This window comes from Onychostruthus taczanowskii, unplaced genomic scaffold (genome assembly GCF_017590055.1).
Source record: "Onychostruthus taczanowskii isolate IOZ18803 unplaced genomic scaffold, ASM1759005v1 scaffold108, whole genome shotgun sequence".
In the NCBI taxonomy this organism is placed as follows: domain Eukaryota; kingdom Metazoa; phylum Chordata; class Aves; order Passeriformes; family Passeridae; genus Onychostruthus; species Onychostruthus taczanowskii.
Window position 1 is genome coordinate 277446 of NW_024497408.1, and position 23426 is coordinate 300871.

General features: G+C 38.1%; 1 protein-coding gene across 1 annotated transcript in view; it reads right to left on the minus strand.

The window, feature by feature from the left end:
• Window positions 1–23359, minus strand: part of SPEF2 (sperm flagellar 2) — a 73748-nt gene extending 50389 nt beyond the window's left edge. The window contains exons 1-9 of the mRNA XM_041419454.1: window positions 23302–23359; window positions 21422–21524; window positions 16902–17151; window positions 12730–12867; window positions 11635–11705; window positions 10577–10793; window positions 5271–5459; window positions 3865–4052; window positions 2446–2614 (exon numbers count right to left, since the gene is read on the minus strand). Coding sequence (XP_041275388.1) covers window positions 2446–2614; window positions 3865–4052; window positions 5271–5459; window positions 10577–10793; window positions 11635–11705; window positions 12730–12867; window positions 16902–17151; window positions 21422–21524; window positions 23302–23359 — 1383 coding nt within the window. The remainder of the gene's footprint in view (window positions 1–2445; window positions 2615–3864; window positions 4053–5270; window positions 5460–10576; window positions 10794–11634; window positions 11706–12729; window positions 12868–16901; window positions 17152–21421; window positions 21525–23301) is intronic.
• Between the last annotated feature and the right edge of the window lie 67 nt (window positions 23360–23426).

The following is a 23426-nucleotide window of genomic DNA, read 5'->3' on the forward strand; positions in this document are numbered from 1 at the left end:
GTAAAGCATGGGAAAAGATTGCACAGAGAGTCTGTGAAATCTCTATCTTTGGAACAATTGAAAGTTGACCAAACAATGCTAAGCAACCTTACCTGACTCAGAAGTTGGCCTTGCTTTAAGCAAATGAAGTTCACAAACCTTTAATCCAAACAATTGTGTAATTCTATAAATTAAATATTTCATCACCATCAACAGAAGTGAACAATGCTAAAGTTCTACTCAAATATAAGGTTTTGAACTCATGTTCTGGTAGAATATACAATATTTTCCTGAATTTACTATCTGAACCATGTATTGTCGTAGCATACATTCTACTAGTAGAACATGATCAATGCTGACTTTGAACCAGACAGAAAAAAACAATTTAATTATCAGTCTAAAATAAATTTAAATTAAAATTAGAAGTCACTTATTTTTAATCAATATAAATAAATAAAGTAAATATTTTTGGGTTGCACCATATCCCCTCTCTATCATCTCTCAGAAAACATACTTCTTCATGTGTAATTGAAAAGACATCCTTTAAAAAAAACCAAATACTTGCACTATCTGAATAACTTTTCTTTAAACCTATAGGCAGAGATGGATCAGTTCTTTAAATTCTACTAGACCTCTAGAAAAAATTAATTCCAAGTGGAATGGGTTCCCCCACTTTTCAGTTATCTTACCCTTTTAGCCAGAAGATTGCTAGACTGTACCTGTCATGAGGTAAAATAGTTTACCTTTCAGAAACACGTTTTCAGGCATGCAGGTAGGAGTTATGTAATTCCTGGTCAACACTTTTGAATGAAACTGACCATTATTTGAGCAGTACCTAAACCTATGCTTGGCTTTTGGTTATTGTATTAAGTGATTAGCCACAACTTATAACATGATCATGTCAAAAAATATTCTTACAACAAAATATAATATGTAATGTGCAATGGACTGATGGCACTGCAATTTCTTGCATTTTATCAAATATATCTGACACTTTTAGCTGGTGTGCCTAATGTAGGCAAGGTATTCTTGAGAGACACCAAACTGCCTGTCCTGGGCTTTTTTCACAAACATTAGGAAAACCTCTACAAACATTGTCAGAATGACCTACCAACAAATTTTTATCTAGAAGCAAGACTTTGAAAGAATTAGCTGTTCCCTTAGGTTTTTAGAAGACATAATTATGAACTGGTGCCAACAATTTCACATGTCATATGATGTCAGTTTTTGATGAATAATGATTCAGAAAGGCATAAGAATAACATCTGGGAATAAATTAATTATGAAATAATTTTAAATAGCCTGGCAGGAAAAAAGAGGCCTTCAATGTGTCAATAAATTTTTGTGACATTCAGTGATGCTACACTTAGAGAAGATTACTGAGACTTCATAATGTAAACAAAAATATGACTGAAAAACTTAATTTTTCATTAGTGCTCTCTGTTTCCTGCCTGTTTTTTATGTCCTCCTTGCTGACTTTGTGTATAGCTCTTTTTTCACTATAGAAAATAATCACAAAATTCCTACATGAGTCGGTATGCTGTTAATTAGTACCTTATAAAGAGATAAATCAGAAAAGCATATGTTAAAAATGAAGCTACAGTAAATTGAGCTTTCCGGCATTCATCACAACAACTCATAATGAACATCTACAAAACAAAAATGTACCAAGTGGCTCAGGATGTGGACAAAAATCAAACATATATTGTAGTTATAAATCCCTAACAAGAAAAAGACTGGGTATTTGTCATGATTTCTCTGTCACATTCTACTCACCAGGCTATTTGAAAAGTCTAAATATGTAGTGAGATTTAATGAATATAATCATAAATACAATTTTGAAAAAATTGTATAATATATTTTAACAGGGAATCATCAACCTTAATCTTTCAATTTTGAAATAACATTGACATATTGAAAAGTTTATGAAGTTAATATAACCTGAAAAATATTTACTTGCATTCTAATAGAAGATTAAGAAAAGTGTCAGCCATTTTTAATAATTTCCAAAAAAGGTTACTGTATTAAAGCAAATAGTTCACTCAAACCAATAAATCTTGTTAGAGAGCTTTCACTCAAAATTGCTGAAATTAAGAGTTCAGGTTTTGTAACATGTCTAGTACTTCATTTTACTGCTTTTACTGGTTATTTTCTGTTACATTTTCCAATCTGGTAATAGTAATTATACCTTTAAATTCCAATTAGCTGAAAAGTCACCTCATTGCAATTAACATGCTGATCCTACAACTCAAGAAATATAATAAAGGTTATATATAAGAAAGGAATTATAACTCCTACTAACATCAAATACAGTTTTCATATAAAACATCAGGCAAAGAAAATCCTTGTCTAAATTTGACAATAGAAACTAATAATAGAAGAAAATGCAAGATCACAACATGAAGTTTATGATTATGAAAAAGCAAGGTGTATTATCTTCCATTACGCCTTATCAGTTTGGTGTACCTTGTATTCACCATAATCTTTTTCATCTAACAGACTCATTTTATTCAGCTCTACAAGTTGTTCTGGACTAGGTTCATCTGGCAAAGGTTGAATTGAGGCTTGTTCATATATTGGTTTTCCATTAAAAAAAAGTTCTTTCCAATCCAGCATCAGTTTTAGTGGAACACGGCTGCATAAAAATGAAAAATGAAAAAATGAAAAAGAAAAAAAAAGAGTTTTAAACTAAAAGTTAGAGGGTTGGATATTTGACAAGAGTGTATCCAAATTTACAAGAATTCCAATCATGAAACAAGCATATGCTATACTAGTTATGGTTTGTAATGCATCCTGTAATTATTACAGCCTTTTATAGGTGTTTGTTTGCTTTTATGACAGCTTGTAGGCTTCAGTGTTTTCACAAATGTGTCATCACACAACATTTGGCTAGCAGAGCTCTGTAGTAACAGTTTTGCTATCACTACTTTTCCCTGCCCCAAAATATTCTTTCCTTTTGTGGTGTAAAGCCTCCTCTTGCCAAAAATACCTATAGAATATTTTTTCCTCAAAGTCAAAATTAATTCAAAATTATATGAATTAAACTTTTTCTTTAGTTAGTAATTTCACTAAACTGTGTGCCTAGTCTATTTTGTCAAATAATAAATAAGTCTGAATTTATATAATTTCCATGAAATACAATCATGTGTAGTTCATATGGTTGCACTTCTATTATTTTAACATATAATTACACTAAAAAGCAGTAAGATTTTGGCATACCTTCTAGTACTGTAAGTCTAAACCCACAATCAAATCACTGAATATTAATGAAAGAACCACAGCAACAATGCCCCTCTCCATGACATTTGAAACACTTCTACGGCACAAGCACTTGGAGATTACTGCCTTTGTAGGACCTTCTCAGAAACCCTGCGCGGTTAGGGCATGTTACAAGAGGGAATCACAGCATGGAGGACTCAGAAGAATCTGAGCTCAGTTGATGTACTTTGGACACAGGCAGTTTATATTACTTGGGAAATTCATCCTGTTTGTATTATTCTGAGGAAGTGCTCACCTAGTGAAGCAAACTAGGATGAGATGAGCACCATTCAGTTTTAACTTTTAACTAAGGAATTTGTTAATAAGAAAGGAAATCAGCAGTTCCACAAACCGTGGCACTAGTGGATTTTGGTCTCCTAAGAATTCAAGTCAGTTGAGTTTTCAAGAAATTACGCTAAGGCTGTAGCATTAGTTCACTCTGTCTTACACACCAGTCAATCCTCACACAAAAACAATGTTACCATTCTCACATACAAACGAATTGCAGCTGCCATATAAAATATCTGAGAAACTACATAATGTGCTATAAGGCTTAAACCAGTCTGATTAATGCAGCCTAACAGCTACCTAACAGCTGTTATTTTTGCCTAGCAGCTACATACTCACTTGTTCGTCAGCTGACGATATTCTCCTACTTTTGTTGACATATCAATGATTTGGCATATCATTTCCCAACATATAGAATAATGCTTTTTATAGCGTGCCTGAGCTCTTTCAGCAGCAATTTTCTCATAGTATTCTCTTTCTCTGGTTATTTGTTCTTTGTTATCAATAGTTTCTTGTTTTGCAAGAGCCTAGAATTGTTTTTAAGGAAAAAGTTTGAGACTGCAATGAAAATGAAAATGCAGAGACACACAGTCTCAAAAATGAAAATTAACTTAAGAAACAAAACCAGCTCGATTCTCACCAATTGCATAGCCACTAGGCAGACTAACACATATACAAATCTAAGCATTTTTATTCACTCTATAAATTCCCATTTGTTTGCTTTCTAAAATAGAATAAAATAAAGGAGAAACCCATTACTTCTTTTATGACAAACAGATTAAGACATATTCAGTCCTTGAGGGTAGTGAAATTGCAGCTTTCAGTGTAACAACCTGTTTAGAATATGTAATTTATCTTACTAGATTCTGATCTTCAAATAATTTCATATTATTGATGTTGTTCAATCTTTGAAAGATTTCTGATCATGGCAGAAAATCATCAGTAGTTCCTGTAGTGGTGTGCTCCACCACCACCTCCTGTGGTGGTGGCTGAAAGCATACTTAAAGAGGTGATGTAATCAATAGCTATAGCTGCTGATTACATAGGATCCCAGCTGTGCTGGAGGATTTGGAGTTGCTGATCATTTTTGACAGGAGAAAAAAATTCTAATATTACATTATGGCCTACTATGAGCATAGCACTTGGCAGTTTTCCAGAGAATTTTAAGTCCTTTTAATCAAAAAGCTTCAAAGCAGAAATTAGCACTCATGAGCTAATGAGCATTTTTCAAAAACAGACTTTAACAGATCATTTGTAAATGAAATTAATAACATGATTCCTGAAAGAGGACCTTAGGTTATTGTCCCATTGCCTCTGTGAGACTGTGCTTTTTAAAACTCTGCACACAGAGATGTCTTCCCACAAAGTTAAAATCAGTATGGAAGAAAAATCAGACTTTCAGTTACTCAATTTTATCCCTTATTACAGGATCAGGGAATAACAGAATGGTTTGGTTTGGAAGTGACCTATAGAGGCCACTTAGTTCAAACCTGCTGCTGTGGGTAGGCCCACCTTTCTTTCCCAGCAAAATTCCCCCAAACTATTAACAAAATGCACTCAGTTCCACAGCTACATCCTTATTGCTTATAGCTGTGACTTTGAACGAAGACAAAAGAATATATTTATCACTAAATCATCATGTCCCTAGAAAAGTTCTGAAGTCTAACAGTTGACAACACAAATTCCACTCTGTAACAGGAAGGTACTCTAGCACTCCTGCAGCAAATCAGAGATGAATCTTTTACCGCTTCTCTGTCAAGAGCTTCCTGGAATTCCTTCTGTCGTCTTTCTTCATATTGCTTTTCCCTGAAAATTCTGTTTTGCCTTAGCACCTCTTTTTCATGCCGAATGTGCATGAGTTGAGCAGCAATCCTTCGCTCATGCTGAGATTGTTTCATTAGTCTGTAAATGAGCTGCTCCTCCCGGTAAGCCTTCTAAAAGATAAAAAAATAATAGTACTAAGCACAGTTGATAAACTATTTCCTAGAAAATTCATCAGTGTCTAATATGAGAAATAGGAACGCCATCATATGACAGCATTCACCTGCTTACATGGGAGATAAATTCAGAACAACATTCATATATATTTATTAGTACAATTTGCACGAACTATGTAAAAATTCAAAATATGTCTTAACCGAGATATCCAGTGAAAATACTTCTGGTCAGACTAACTCCATTTTAATGTGGTTATTTCCCACGTGCAAAGAAACTGCAGCATATTTCAAATAATAGCTTCTTATCTGAACATATACTCTTTCCTCAAATCATTAATTTGACCCTGTTATCCACCAGTCCCCATTCTCAACCAGAATCTTCAGCATCCTTAAGCAATCTATTTTCTACAGATTTGAATTTTTTTCTTCTTTTGGGGGAATTGGGTAATTATATTCTCCATTCTTCCCTATTCAGCAGACTAGGAGTACGAGGAAGAATTCAAAACCCAACAAAATACAAGACTTCTGGGTAATAGTTCCAATGATCTCACTGGGACATGAACATAATATACAATGCGGTACTAAAGGAAAATCAATCTGAAGCACTGCTTGAGATGTGGTCTGTATACACAGACACTTCAAAGGTTGTGAGTTTTTATTTTTCAAAGTATTTTTGAAACATAATAATATCTTCTCACTGCTACACTTCTCCAGACTTTTCTTGGTATCAAAATTAATGCTCAATCTAACCTGAAGTTTTGCCTTACTATCACAGTCCAAAACTCCTTTTGAGTCCTGAACAAAAACATCAGCTTGCCTTATAAACATCACTGAAAAATACCAATGCTACAGCAGAATTCTAGAGGAAATTTCTGATTTGCTGAATATTTGCTTCTGATGCATCAAAACTGCTATGAAATGTATTCAAATTTAAAGACTTAAATTGGGATCTGATTTGAAGATCTTAAATTCATTCTCCTAAAAACAGAGGCACAAGTAAAGTCAGTTAGTAGTAATTTAAAAAAACCAAACAACCAAAACAAAAAAACTAAAATACACCAAAATAAAGTATCACTTCTATTTTCTTTCAATCTGGTTTATTTTTTCATCAGCTGTCTGTGACAGAGAGGGCAAAGCACCTTATGTAACTTCACCTATACATGAAAAATCCAACTTGACTGCATATGACATTATTTATGAAAAAAATCTATGAAAAGGTCTAAATCTGTCCTGTACAATGGAGCCAGGATACCTTTAATAGAACTCTAATGCAAAGCATGACTGTTGCAGTTGCAATAATAAGAGAATAACTTTCTAAATAATTTAGATATTTAATATTGATGTTGGGGAGAAGCCAAACAAACAAACAAGCAAATCTCTTTCTACATCTGTAAAGTTTCTTTCCCTTCACAATTGCTGGGAATAAAGTATGTTCTAATTAAATTCTGGTGACTTGAAAATATTAAAATAATATATAAATATCTTAACACTTTCCTTATTTTAGCCAAAATACGGGCTGTGCCCTCTGCTTTCTTAGCACTGAGTCTCAAGACAGTCCCAGTGACAAATGTGCACTCATCTCAGGCCTTAATCATAGATCACCTGGATGCTACATTATCTCTCTACAAAGCTTTTCACTAAATGAAGATCTAATTTTAAATGTGTCTTGTTTTTTTCTTTATCTGTAGTGTACTATTTGCGAATTGTCTAAGGAGGGAATTATCATCATACATCCAACAGAAATGGAAAAAAATGCAGACATAACAACTTCATCCCATGTGAATTAATACAGCTCAGGTGATAAAATTTTCCAATAGTACTGCCTGTTGAAGAGTTAATCTGTCATTTTCTCTTACTTTCATGAGCTCAAGGCATTAACAGGAGGTACAGTGCCCTTTTCTGCCTCAATTCTATCCGTTGTTTCATGATACTTAGTAATTCAATTAAGATTTCAAAGAAGAGCAGAGGTTACATAATTTACTTCCTATTGCAAGTAAATATCCTTAATTTTTTTCATTAGTTGCTGCTTGCCCTCAACCACAGATCATTACAGCAGTAATAAACCTTCACCAGTGGAAAACTGATGTTAAAATCCCTATTTGCAGGGAATTGAAGGAGCCACCCTAACAGAGTGGTCATTTGTCATACTCAAACCATCAATTAAATGGAGCAAACAGTTGGTCCAGTGAGAAATTAAAACATGTTCTCTAGGTGAATTTTCTCTTCATAAAGGAAATTGGAAGATGTTCCTTTAGAACACTTCACAGCAGACAAAACAGATTTTCAGTAGAGAACTTCAATATTTGAAGGGATCAAATACTTGGCATGCTCACTAGGCGTAAAGAGATGCAGTAGGAAATTCTTGAGGAACAAGAAAAACAGAAAAGGCAATTACCTCAAAACTACACAACAGATAAATAAGGATTCATAACATCAAACTCCAAACTCATAGTTTCAAAAAGGATCCTCATTGGATGGAGGAGTGCAGTATTAGTAGCTATCTTTCACACAAAAACGAATGCAGAAAGTACTCAAGCCAAAGGCTGGCAAGTTTTGAAACTTCTGAACATACAAGGACACAAAATAAAAATTGTAGAAAAAGTATTTGACCTAACATTTTGTATTAACATCTTCACAGAGAACTGTGAAGTGCTTGAAGAAATCATAAATACCACAAATGGGACAACTTAGCAACACTTTGAAAACTTGCTATTAAGAAAGTATAATAGATGCTTTTTTCAGTTTACCTACTTAAGACAACAGTGGCATCCAGTGGCCAAACATTAATGTGTTTATGTTTCGTGTTGTTCATACATAGTTACTATATCATGTTCTTCCATTTTTATATTTCCGTTTGATTTACTACAAGTGAGACAATTTTGTGCTGTTGTGCAGTCATAAATGACCATTTTATGACCAAAACTTGGAGCTTAGCACACACAAATCTGATTGACAAGTAATAAGCTAGTAACGATTTCTTTCTCCTCCCATTTTTACGTTCTCGACTTACTGCTGATAATAAATTATCTCTGATAACTTTTTAAATCAGAGACATAAAATCTGAACAGAGCATTGAAAAATCACCAATAATTTGTTGAAATGGTGGAGATAAAGGTTCAGTTGGGATGAAGACAACTGTCAAATACTTTCAACACCTGCCCAAGAAAATTTGACTGGCATCATGCTGTGCTCCACCTAGAGTACTGTCATGTAATTGTAAAGTATTTTCTCTCCAAAGCTCCACCTTGCAGTGTACAAAAAAAAAAAAAAAAAATTGAACAAGATTATTTTAATAAACTTTTATAAATACGGATATGAAACACATTACAGCACTATGAAGGGAAGAAATTCCTTCCACTCTAAATGATCCCGTGCCATGTTCAACATTTATGTAGTGGAGGTAAAACTCAGACCTGAGTGCATATAAACAGCGGCAATTTCAGTCAATAAACTTCTTTGGGTTCAATATCTAATAGATGGAAAAAGCAATCTTGAACTATTTTCTATATTCATTCATTTTTAAAAGAAAACACATCTCTTTGCTTCCCACTTCTCTTAAGTAACATCTAATGTCTGAAATCACACGAAGTTCCAACAAAACAGTTTTTCCTCTGTTAATTTAGAACCAAATTACCACTAAATATATTCTCTGATATGGTCAGATTACTGTTTCAGTCAAATGCTTATTTGTCTTTCCTTTTAGCCCCGGCAGTCTGTGATTTCAATTGCTCATACAGCTAAGCTGATTTTTCTTCCTGGGAAACTAGGAACACTACTGCTAGTTTTCACTTGATTTGGAGCCTCTCTGGAGCCAGTCTGAGCTGCTACATCCACCAAGTGCTCTGGAGACCAGTAGCCATGGCTTCCAGAATCAGTGGTCCACACTGCTGGGGTTGCAAGAGCTGAGAGTGCTTAAAGATCAAGTTTTGGGACTGCAGTGATTTCAGGCAAGTGGGTGGCAAAACTTCCTCATGGCCTATGTGTATCAACAAGAACATGATATAAATCTCTTTGAATAAGAACTCGGAGAGAGGATATATACAGAGATGGACTTAGAAGTCACTACTGGTGTTTTTCAAGAATATAGGTCTGAGATAGAAATTGAGCAGCATCTAACTTCCAGATGTTTACCCCAACAAACTTTTTTTTAACATTTCCAAAAAATCTACAGACATTTGCTGTCGAGGCTTAAAAATATATATACATGCATTAGCTCATATTTTCAGAGATACTACACATCCAAAATGCTACTATTATGAGATATTATTATTACTAGTATTATTAGTATTAGCAGTAGAGATAGGCTCAGCTATATATGTTCAGCACATATAAGGACTCACAGGGAAATACTGAAATAAAAAATAATGAGAAATCAAAAAAACCTAGAAAGTTACAAGGCTGTGTTTGGATAGAATCATTATAAATGAGACAATCTGTGAAATTAGTAATTTAAAAGCTGCTTTTTAAAGGAGGAATGTATGAAGAAGAACCTTAAAAACCTTGGGCTTTATGGTACAGGATTCAAATGTAACGGTCTGCAACATTCATTTTTAGACACAACATAGAGAGACTTATCTTGTATTTCATAACACATCAAACACCAAATCTCTGACCTGCAAATAAAATTTTGATTCTTTGTATCACCCAGCACAACCATTTCAGAATTCATCAGTCCAGATCAAAACCTTCATATGACACATTTGTAAATAAAGGTTTTCAAACAAGGAATGCCATATTTTGTTGTTTTTAAATATGAATCTTCTTTAGAACCAGTACACATTTTGATAGCATAGGCTGTTCAACTTTTGGGAAAGGACACAGGGAATAGAAGGCAGGTCTGCAATGGATTTTTAATAATCTTTGTTCAGTTGCCTTAATTTTATTCTTTTAAGTTTAAAAGTATGGTGTATGTCATAAGGTGGTGATAAAGAACAGCCAACCTTCCATATTTTTCAAGGGTTAACAGAGATATTCAGACATAAGTGTGTATAAGTCCCTCTATTCCCTTCAAATTTTATTCAGTCTTCCAGAAGTACTTGTTTCATATTTGTAAGCACATTTTAGATACTAATTGAATGCACATGGACTATGTACTTCAGTAAACAATTTCCCACCTCTTGGGCCTCATGTGCTGCTAACTGATCCACTAGCATTTTTCGTCGTCTCTTTGCTCGTTGCTCTCTAGCAAATATATCTTCCTGTACACGTTTTTGAATTTTCTTTATAAATTCATCATCTGAATAAATATTTAGTAGCTCACTTCTCATCTGTGGTATAGTTTCTAGACTTGTTTCTTGAAACTTCTGTGTTTGCAATAATTCTTGCATATCACTGATTGAAAAAAAAAGAAAGATTGGAATTACCATTCTTAAGGGTCGTTTCACATACAGATGCCTGTATGGTTATGTTCAAGTCTAACAAATGTAGAACATCACTCTGCAGGCTCTGTGGCTACTTCCTGACAATGTCCACTAGGTCCAGAGGAAGTTTTCACCACTGACTTGGGCCAACTAATCATTAGTTTCTTTGTCAATAGAAAGCTGAATTCCACAGAAAAAGGAAATTAGGATGGCTCATAGAATGCCAAAGAAAGTTGGGTTACTCCTCAATATAGCCATGCACTCTGAGTAGTTTTGCAGCTATTAATCACAGGTTTACATACAGAAATATCCACAGCAGTGTGCATGAGTGTCACATCTTCTGAGTAGGGCATACATATCACCAAGGGCGACAGAATGAAAATTACTTGCAATTATTCACAAATAAATCAAAATACAGACAAGTTTCAGGATAAAAGTTACTTCTTTTCCCTTTGAAATGTGTTAGTGTGTATGCACATTCACAACCATTCCTATCTTGCTGCAAGGATAACAGACCTTACAGATCCAATGACTAAAACAAAAAGAGAAAAGACATATTTTGAGTCTTTCCTTGCTGCAGACATGGCAAAAAGTAGTGAAGGAAGCTTGAGCTGTTCCCAGTACAACAAAAGGTAACTTAAAGACACTGCAACTGTGTTGGACCTGAAATCAGTGCTAGTTTGGCATTCATTCAAAGGATAATCACAGTTTAAACTAAATGAAACATTATTCTTTCTCTAAGTAGCTGTCTACATAGCAGCCACCTGGGGTAGGATCCTGCCTTTCTTAACAATTCAACATCCAAATATTACCTGTGGCTGTGTACTGCAGAGGCATTTCCTGTCATAGACTTCTCAAACTTTTCTATCTCCTTGTATACATTCTGAAGAAGTAACACAGAATTTTACATTTCCTTTCTCTTCACAAAGCAACATAAAGAAAGTTCAATAGAGCAAGTACTAGGGAATTACTTTTATGTCATGTTAGTACAATAGAAATACTTACACTGAAAATATTTTAAGCATCAGCTACACTGAGAATAAAGGCAAGATGATTTCCATCTTTCACCTTTCACTTCCTTCCCCTTTTCTAGCTACAAGTACCTCCACCAGCCAGAAAATCCTAGAATTTTGCAGCCGTTCTTTCTGCAGCATAATTCTGATTTTGCATAGGGCTCTAGCAGAGGATGGAAATCTCACCATATGGGGATTTGAAACAAGATACTCTGGAATATGATCTGCTTTTGATTTAGTAGCTTGAAATGTATCCCTAATAGTTATTCAAGTAACTGTCCTACTATAGGTTACTAAACTCTAGATTTAAAGACACTTGTTACTGTTACCCAGTTGTAAAAAGCAGTAATAGTTGCTTTTTACAACTAATGACAATACGATCCATGAACTTGAATTACAATCCATGAATTTTTTGGTACTAGATAATGCAGATTTTTTTTTAATTTCTGCATCTCTCTTAGTTTGATTTAAGGTTATTGTCAATTTCAGCTTTTACTAGCATTTAATAAGCAGACAGTTTCAGTGTGTGTTATAGAACAGTTCAAACAGTGCAAAATGTTATCATGCACAAATAAAAATGGAACTAATGTTTTTGTTTAATGTATTCTTTCTAGTAGACCCATAGCTACTCTCAGCAATCAAATTACTACCTATCTATGGTATTTATTCAATATGAAATTTCTCTTACATCAATACAATTCTTATTTTAAAAAACCTGCAAAACCATAATTGTGTAAATACTCAGCCCAATTTTCAGAGGTTGAATTTATATAATTTTGACAGTCAGCAGCTTTTGGATGGTGCAAGTACAGTATTTGTAACCATAAATATTCCCAGAAATTGTGGAGTTTGAGTTAATGTAATTAGCATTAAAACAATACAGATGATAATTACCTCTGCTTCCCTCTTCTTCTTTAAGAATCTTTTGGCTTCAAAAGATTTTGTGGTGGGTCTTGATGGCTGTTTTTGAATCTGTATAACATCTGTTTGAATCCTGGCCATTATCTCATTTTGTCTCCTTCCTATGTAATGCTGATATGAAGCAAATATAATTAAACTGAAAATTATCTTCCGGGAAAAAACTAGAAGAGATTATCAGGCTCCAGACTTGAGCAGATGAGCAGTGCTTTATAGACTTTTAAGGGCTTTCATTGAATTCTAGTTCTAGTAAGGTACCAGTTTCAGGTCTGAATATAGCACAGAAAATGAGAATACCAGTTTCCTGGAACCAAAACTGAGAATACCCCTTAGGTAACAGATTAGGTAACACTAGCACAGATGATCAAGAAGTAACAATCATATAAATTACACTCATTTAAAGTGCACCAGACATGCAGGCAGGTAAAGATGGAATAAAGAAGAAAAAATAGTTTTTATACAAAAAAGTCAAGATAGTTAAAAAATATAATACATCAAATGAGGTATTCAAGAATTTTCTTTTAAAATGTTAAAATTTTGAATTTTTTTTTGCTTGCATATTCTTGTCTAGATACATGAAGGGGCATTTTTTTGCCATTCTTGTTCATGTAGTGGCAATAGAACAGCTAAATAACCACAGCAAGACTCTCTCCCTTCATTAGCCACTATTGATAAAATAGATATCAAATCAGTCAACGACTTCGTCAGTGTGGTTCAATACCCTGATAACTGGCCATTTCCTCTAAACTCTGCTTTGCATGAGTGTTCCCATGTCTAAAGTAATGTCTTCTTCCTTTTTTACATCATCAGAATAGCTACACAAAAGTACAAAATATTCTGAGACCAAACCCACTATAGATGCCCTTCTCCTGTCATTTTCCTGCTTTTGTACAATGCTTCATCTTTTCTTCACAAAAGAAGAATTACACAAAACTCTTCTGCAAGGACATCTCAAATGCATACAAGTTGTGATATGTACACTTTGTCTTCAAATCTATAAATATTTTCCATGCTTGACAATATTCAAATACTCTCAACTTAAGATGAAGTCATTTTTAAATAGGAACGTTTTTAAGGTCTCGTAAGAGTACATTGGCTTTATTTCCATGCACAGCTCTTTCCTTTGTTCTTTTATAGACATGGATGTGTTGCACAGAATCAGGAAGCCTTCACACTGGTTTTAATTAATTCATTAAGCACATAGCCTTCAGAAAATACTTCTTCAGAAGTCTACAAAAATAAGTAGTGACTTTTTCAGTGTCAGGCTCTTTGCTCTTCTTGGAGGTTCTGAGCTCTCAGCTGCTCTGCAATGTGCACGCAAGCTCTCTTATCTGTTAGCATCTTGGATTTTGTTCCATTCTGATGTGGCACTACAGTTTTCAAATGTTAAACATCCAGCAGTGAAGAGTCAGTAACAGCAGTAAACATATTAAGATATGGCAATTTTGAGATCCTTGTGTTTTTCTCTGTTAATGTACACAGAAAAACATACCAACATTTTGAAACTGAAAATCAGGATCAGCTTGGTAGAAAAGAACTCAGAGATTTGAACTTGAATGATGCCAAATTTTGTTTAGTTGACAGAAAAGACACTCCGCTTTTCTTCATAGCAGAGGTGCTCCATCACTCTAATAATCTTGATAGCCTCCTCTGGCTATCTGCAGAGGCTCACTGCAGCAGGTCTCTGTCCCTGCTGTGCTGGGAGCCCAGCTCTGGATGCAGTGCTCCAGGTGGGTCTCAGCAGAGCAGAGCAGAGGGGCAGAATCCCCTCCCTGCCCTGCTGCCCACAGGGCTCTGGATGCAGCCCAGGACACGTTTGGCTCTCTGGGCTGGCAGTGCCATGGCCGGGGCATGTGCAGCCTCTCACCCACAGCAGCACCAAGCCCTTCTGGGCAGGGCTGCTCTGGGGCTGTTCATGCCCAGCCTGGGCTGGTACCAGGGGTTGTCCCAGCCCAGGTGCAGCACCAGCACTTGGTCTTTGTAACATCTCATCATGTTTCCATGGGCCCACTTCATGAACCTGTCCCCTAGTTCCCCTCCTCCTGTCCTTCCACTCAAGATGTTGTGGACTGAGGAGGGAAGAATAAAGAAAAAAAAAGTTGAGCATCTCTGCCTTCTTCTCGTCTGTTGTTACCAGTTTTCCAGCATTGTTTATCGGCCTTCCTTTCTGCTTAACATAGCTGTAGAAGCTCTTCCTGTTATTTTTGGAAGGGACCTTCCAAAGTTCCAGCTTTGCCTTGGCCTTCATCACTCCATCCCTGCAATGACACTTTATCTCTATACTCTTACTCAGCTCACTGCCCCAGCTTCAGCTGCCTGTGTGTTTGTTTTCCCAGAAGTTCCCTAACTCAGCCATGCCAGTCTCTTGTCTTCCTTGCCTGATTTCTTGTTCCTGGGGATTGCTAGCTCTTGCTCACTATGGAAGAATTCCTTAAAGATCTGCCACCTCTGCTCTCCTCCCTTGTCCCAGAAGGCAGCCTCTCAGGTGATCTATCTTCCTAAAGAGCTGGAAGCCTGCTTCCCTGAAGTTCAGGGATCTACCTTTACTCCTTATCTGATACCTCAGAACTAAAACACCATCAACGCATGCACCAACACCATCACTGCAGCCCAGGCTGCCTCCAGTCTTGATGTCCGCAGCTATATTTTTTATACTGGTGACCATCAGATCCAATATCACATCCCCTCTGGTCGGGCTGTCTATTATCTGGCTCAAGAAGTTATCCTCCATTCCAGGAGTTTCCTGGTCTGCCTACAGCTCCCTGTGCTACTTTCCCAGCAGATGTTGGGGAGGTTGAAGACCCTCAGCAGGACAAGAGCCTGTGAGCACTATGCCTCCTGTAGCTGGAGCAAGACTTTGTCCAATAGGCCTGCCTTAGTCAGGAAGACGGTAGCAAACACCAGCCACAGGGTTCAATTGTTTGCTTTGGTCTCTGATTCACAGGCTTTCAACCTGCTCATGTCTATCCCTCAGAAACAACTACTCATATCCAATCGACGTCTTGATATACAGAGCAAACCCTCAGCCTCTTGCTCCCTGCAGTCCTTTCTGAACAGCCCGCAGCCATCCATAGTCACAGGATTGTCCCATGCTGCACCAGGGGAGGTAAGGAAGCGTTTCTTTACTGAAAGTCTCCAGCTTTGTAGGTATTCAAAACCACACTGAACAAGGTGCTGAGGAATCTGCTATTTCTGTCTTTGCTTGGAGCAGGAGGGATAAACTGAGTTCCAGAGGCTCTTTCCAACCTCTATTTCTCTCTCTATTTCTGAACCTTCCTATTCCATGATTCAAATGTCATTCTGAAACTTGTCTAAAGACAGGACCAACTCTCAGTTGCTCAATTCCTTAAAGCTATCCCTCTACAGGTGAAGTGATACGTTGATTTTTCGGTACTATCTTTGCACTTGTTGGTAAACATCTGCTTGAAGGCCATTTTTTCAGAAATAGTGCCAGAAAAAAAAGTGAAATTTCTCCCAGCTTTATTTAATTCATGGTATATAGCTTCTTAAAAACTCCTCATCCTGATAACAAATAATGGTCTGGATATAGTGAATATTACTACTGAAAACAGAACCTACCACATCAACACTGACTTCCTCTTAGATGTTTTCTTTTCCCCTTTATTTTTCTCTTTTTGTATTTCTCAGCATATGGTTGCTGCACAATGGAGCGCAGTACAAATATATGGAGAGACGTGCAACAGAATGAATCAAACCACTGTGGCACAGAGCTGAACATAGTTATAAATAGGTTTCCTGGAGGGGAAATTAGTCTGAGTTGATACCTAGACCGCAATGCAGTCTCCAATCTGTACTCATCAAATGAGTAAAAAGGCAGCTGCTGAACACCAACTAGCTTTTGTTGCTATAATATTTTAAGTCTGGAGAAAGCTTGAAAACAGGTAAGACAGAATGAACCAAAACAAAGAAACACAGAACAGAGAAGATCAATATCCTATTGAGTTCCTGATAAGCTGTGCAAACCCACTGTATAAGATATAGCAAAGAGCTGTTTCTTTTTCTTGTAAGTATTGGGTTTTGAATAGGAGATTTACAAAGTAAAGAGGGAAAGCACATAACACGCTTGAAAGATACATGTAAATATGCTAACTTTTTTGTATTTATACAAAACAGACACAGTTAGTTACCTCTTGATTTCCACTTTCAGTAGACGTAAGCTTTGCAGTTGCTGCAGGTCTCATTGCTCCCACAGCTACTCCAGTGAGCTTTGCCTTCCTCTTTTTTTCTAAAGCAATATACAATTCATACAAAAGCTTTGTTGCAGCCCCATACTGTCTTGTCATGATGTCTTGGGCCATATTCTCATTAAACTGCACACCAAGGAGGTGAAGCGTGGGTTCCAGGCGAGAAAAATTGTTAATTTTTGCATCTGCACCTCTGTATGATTAAAGACAACAAAAAACCCCAGAACTTAAACTTATTTTCAATTCCAACTTGCTGCATTAAGCAGGGTCATGACACTTCTCTCATACCAAGACAGGAGCAGAAAAAAAACAACCCACAGAGGATTTTCTTTAAAAATGTGATACACACATTGGCTTAAGTTTTATACTGCTTGCAGGTAACTACATTGATTATTTGCATAACTTTTTGAAAAGACAGAGACCACATTGGATTATATAAATTCTCATATGCATGCACACAAAGTGAATCTAGTAGCAAAAGCTAATCTGTACTTGCAGCTAATGGTATACCACCCACAAAACTCACAAGGAGTGTGAATGAAGTTTCTATATTAGCTGTATCAATCACTCAAAGTCTCAGTTAAAACATAAGAGATTACAAAAAGAAAAATGGTCTGTATTGTCTACTAACCTTTACAACATATTTTTCCTCCAAGAAAAATAGACCCACAGGTTAAAGCAGTGTTGAAAACAAAGTCTATGTTCTAAATGAGAAATTTACATTTGAAACTAAGATAGTGGCTTGCAGGCTAATACTTCTTTTGATCTGTAGTTCTTACGAAAAAGCACTCAAGATCCACACAGATCTGAAGGGCAAAATCAAGTAACAATAAATTGTCAATTTATAACAACCAGCATATCAAATTTTATCAGACATATCCATAACTTCAGTCTGAGTTGGAAGATCATGCTTTCCATACTGCTCTATTGCTTGAGTTCACTATAGTTCCTTCCCATGGAGCAACCAGCTTTTGAGGTCAGCCAAGATCCAGCATAATTCTACAGAAATGCCTAATTTTAACTGAAGACCTTCTGGTACCATAGTATTCATCTTATTTCTAGGTTAAACTGTCCAGAGCTCATTATTCTCACTGTAATGGTCCATGCTTTATTTCTTACACACTGACACTGAAATGAAGCTTACAAGTATTGAGCATTTTTCTGCCATTGATTCAAGGTTAAGATGAGCCCTCTTGCCAGTAATCATCTGACATGCACTGAGAAGCTCTTAAATTTTTATTCTGTGAGGCTGACTGCCTTGTACATCTCTACTTCTCCCTCTTTGCACTGCTTGAAGAGAAGAGCAGCAGTTGCAGTCTCCTGGTCCTAGGGACTCCCTCCATCACCACACACTTTCAAAGATTATTGAGAGTGACCCAGCAATGACATCAGCCAGGTCACACAGCCTGGGTGAGTAAGTGCCGTCAGGTCCCATGGACTTGCACATTTCCAATTTATTTAAATGTTCCTTAAACTGTTCCTTCTCCATGGGTAACACTTTCTTCCTACAGACTTTCCTGTATGTCTCAGGGCCTTGGGATACCTTAGTCTTTTGCATGTCCCAGCAGGCCCACATTTTTCCCAGCTTTCCTTTTGCTGTGGACATACCTGTAACAGCCGTTCTTGTTGCCCTTCTGCCTAGACGTAAGACAAGACCATTTTTTCCATGAGTGCAATCACATATAAAACACATACAAATTTCATATTGAAACAAATTGCCTGGAGAGGTAGTGTAGTCTCCATCCTTGGAAGTTTTCCAGATCACACAGGGTAAACAACTGGCGCAGACCTTCCTCTTAGCTTCAAGGACTTGGGATTTCTGAATTTTATTGTGAGTTTTATTTAGTAGACTAAGATAAAGCAGGCATTAAGCATCTCAGCCTCAGCATGGCAGATACTCATTTGAGGATCTGAGAGGGAGGCTGATGAATGGAACCATACTCTGCCATCTTTTTGATGCAGGAAGACAACTAAAAATGGCCACTACAGAGGCAGGTCCTGGACCTCCCTGCTCTCCCACCCTTCCAGCCTGTCCATCCTTAAGAGCCTATATCAAGCCATGGCAGCACACCAGCGCTGGGAGCTATCCCACTGCCCCTCTGTGATTGCAGTGATTACCCAACAACAGCTCATGGGCCTTGAATTTCTTCTGTTTGATCCACATACTGCATGCATTACTGTATAGGCACTTCAGAGAAGCAGTCAGTGGTGTGAATTTAAAAAATGTAGAGTAATTTAGAAAAGGTGTGAATGCTTCTCCCATAATCCTGTCTTCTTAACACACCCTTAATTGCATGCATATATTACCATGCCTTAATTAGATGCAAACTTCTGCACTGTTTTGCTGCTCTTATTCACATCACCTTCGTCTTGCTTGCCAGCCTAGGCCATCGCTTCCTCTCTTGTTTGAAACTAAACCTCTCCATCAATACTCATTCCTAGTTTAAAGCTATCCTCACCAAATTTGCCAGGCTGTTGGCAAAGATTTCCTTGTCCAACTTGGTCAGGTGGATCCATCTCTTCCTAGCAGTCTTCCCTCTCAAAAGACAATCCTATGACTAGGAAAAGCAAATCCCTACGGTGGACAGCAGCCGCACAACAACTTGTTACCCTGTAGAACTTATCCAGTCCTCATCAAGCCATCCACCAGCAGAAGTGAGGAAGATAAACACTTGGGCCCTCATGCTTTTGCCTCCAGGTCTCTGATGGTATCCTCGGTGTCCACAGAGAAGAATAGCAGGGATATTAGTGCAAGGACTGGACAAGGTTCTGCAGCTCTGGACTGAAACTCCGGCATGCAGCAAACCTCCCTGGCTAGCATGCAATGTCAGCTGATGGCACTTCCATCTCCTACAGGAGAAAGTCTCCCATTGCTATCCCGACCTGCTCCTCCTGGTGCTCTGGGGTGGTTTACACTTCACCTGCTCAGACGTTTTGTCACACAGTGTCACCAGTACTCATCTGCTACCATTGCAATGAACCTGTTCACAGCTGCAGTTCAGCAAGAAGAGCAGACACCTTCCTTTTCCTCACAGAAGTCACCAGCTGCCAGTCACCTCCTTTTCCTAACACAACAATTCTGCCTACCTCTCCCTCAGCACAGCTGCAGGTCCAGGTTCCTCTATCTGCAGTGTCTCAGAGAAGACCCAGTGTATGACCTCATTCTGCAGCAGCTTGAGTTGACAACACAGCTCCTCCATGAGCACACACCTCCGCAGGCAAAGACACCACCTCCCCCTAATGAAGGCACTCCCATCAGTCTGAGACAAGGAGAATTGACTCCTTTCATTGGAGAGAAATCCGAGTTGAGGCCTCTGACACTCTGAGTAGTTGTTCCAGTGGGTACTGAGTATCATGCACTGTCATGCATCCCCATCTTTGCTGAGGACACATAAACCATATACAACAGAATTTCCAATCACTTCTTGCACCTACTGAAGTGCATCTTCACTAAATGCACCTCTCTAATCACCTGGGGACAAGAGCTCAAAGCACCTTTTCACTGGGAAGAACTGAGAAAACTTATGAGAAGATGCTAGAGCTTGCTAGAAGAAATAAATGCTTCCTGAAGCTATTTTTCCCAACAACAGCAGGAACTCTAAGAATTACCAGGGGTTTTCCAATGATACCAGAAATTCCTAAGAGATCTAGAAGTCCTAGAAACAGAGTTCAAGAACTGTGTGTGAAACTGCTTTTTGTTGGCTGCCTTTATTAGCTGTGCTCAACCTGTTCTCCAAAATTTGGTGGGACTTGGGATAAGAAAGGGTGTGAATACACTAGAGGTTCAAAGAACATAAAAGAAGAGGTTCAGAAGAAGAAACAGAAGGATTTTGTACAGCCTGGAACCCTTGATGTACATGTGCACCATGGTCTGACAAAACACAACATAAGCCAACCTCAGGAATTGCATCATCAATGTATAAAAGTGCATGGATCTGCACAAGATTTTTCAACTTCCCATTTTACAGTTCTTCTTGATTATAGATATTACAGCAGATTACTTGTAAACTTATAAATCCTTATATGAACTTCTGCCAGAGCTCCACTCAAAGCCTCATAATATTTCTCAAACATCTTCATTTTAGTGAAGATGTTATGGTCACCACCACAACACAACACCGTATTCCTTATTCTACACAGATCACGGGCAGAGTTCCACATTACCCAATCTTAAAGACATCCTTGCAAGGTTTTTTGAACATCTGTTCCAACCAGAGGTACTTTTGTAGTTACAATTAAAATGCAAAATCTTCTTGAAGAAGTATGATCAATCTCTCTGTAAATACAAAATCAATTCATACCTCAAACATACTTAGGTTTTGAATTACTGAAAATATTTTTAAATCTCAATAAATTCTACAGTGCATTAGCAAATCCCAGCTAAGGAAATACATATTTTGTCTCTTTATGTGAGAGACTTGTTACTTTACACAAGAGACCAAATGTTATTCATATGTACTAACCTGTTCTGTGAAAATTGTTTAAAGTCATCCTGAAGACCATATTTGTGTAGAAGTTCTCCCAGGAGGTAGCCAGTAGAAAATTCTTCTGGAAATGATCCTGGAACTAAGTTTGGGGGTTTCGTGATTGTTTGGAGTTTTTTAGATAAAATAATTAAAAGAATCCAAATGTTAATTTTAATAAAACTTGTTAACGTGTTTATAACAAAACTAAATCCAAAGTTTAGTAAATAATTCAAAGAAATTTTAGGAGATTCATCTGACAGTAATAGCTTTCAAATCACAAATAAAAATACTTTCTGTGTAGTCATTTTGCAACATCAGCTTTACATAATAATTTCCAATTTTCAGTGTTAAAACGCAAACATCGTCATAATTGCCACTGAGACTGTGAAAATATCTATAAGCCATAATTACTAGATTTTCCATACAAAATGCAGATGAAAAAAAAAAAAAAAAAAAAAAAAAAAAAAAAAAAAAAAAAAAGCTACTTCTAATTTGCTCCTCTTCATACAATCACAGAACACACTGAGTTGGAAGGGACCCATTGAATTGAGTCTAACTCTTGCCCCTTCACAGCAAACCCCAAGTGTCAAACACCACAAGCCTGAGAACATTTCCACATGCTTCTTTAACTCTGTCAGGCTGGTGCTGTGAGCACTGCCCTGGGGAACCTGTTCCAGTGCCCAAACACCTTCTGGAGAGGAACCTTTTCCTGATACCCAGCCTAAACCTTCCCTGACACAACTTCAGGCCACTCCCTCAGTTCCTGTCGCTGGTCACCAAGGAGCAGAGATCAGTGCCTGCCCCTCCTCTTCCTCTCATGAGGGAGTTGTACCTGCAGTGAGGTCTCCCCTCAGTCTCCTCTTGTCCAGGCTGAACAAAGCAATTGACCTTGGCCACTTTGCATGACTTTCTGTCCAGACCCTTCACCATCCTCGTTGCCCTTCTTTGGACACTCTAATAGTTCAATGTCTTTCTTACACTGTGGCACCCAAAACTGCCCCCAGCACTCGAGGTGAGGCCACCCCAGTGCAGAGCAGAGCGGGACAATCCCCTCCCTTGCCCGGCTGTTGATGCTGTGCCTGATGCCCCCAGGACAGGGTTGGCCCTCCTGGCTGCCAGGGCACTGCTGGTTCATGCTCAGCTTGCCATTGACCTGGAACCCCAGGGCCATTTCCATGGCAGTGGTTTCCCATCATCTCCTTTCCCAGTCTATACACACACACAGGGTTGCCTCATCCCTGATGCAGAAGGTGGCACCTTATTAAACTTCATACAGCTGGTGACTGCCCATCTCTCTAATTTTTCTGAGGGTTTTGTTCATTCCTTACAGAAAAAATGGTTTTCCAATGCCAGCACAACAGCTTCCATTCAATACAAAGCACTATTTTCCAAACATATTAAACTATTTTTTATTCTCTAGAGTCCTTATTAGTGCTTTAAGTTTGAGCACCTTCTATCTCTTGAGAGCACCTGTCCCTTGAGGAGAATTAACTTCAGCATGATAATTTTCTGGCATTGGAACATATTGTCCAGGAAGGTGAAGGAGTCACCACCCCTGGAGGTGTTCAAGAGGCGTCTGGATCTGGTGCTGGGTGAAGTGGCTTAGTGGTTACGGGGTTATAGGGGCACTGCTGTGTGTGTGGTTGGACTGGGCAGTCCTGAAGGTCTACTCCAACTCTACCAGATCTGTAGTCCCTGCCTCTCACACGAAGACTAAAAAAGTACCGGCGGAGGCACGTGGTGGCGGGAAGGGGACGGGCCCGTCAGGGGGCGGCCGCGGGGGGACCCTTGGCACGACGGCCCGACCCTGACCCTGCTGACCCCACTGCCCCCGCGGCCAAGCCCTGCCCGTCCCCGCGCAGCGGGGCCCCACTCACCGATGCGCCGGGAGAGCTTCACGTCCCGGTTGAGCCACTCGCACAGGATCTGGGACATGGCGTGAGGCGCCCGCGGCCGCCGCCGCCGCCCGGCTCCGCGTCCCGTTGCCGCGGCGACCGCGGGC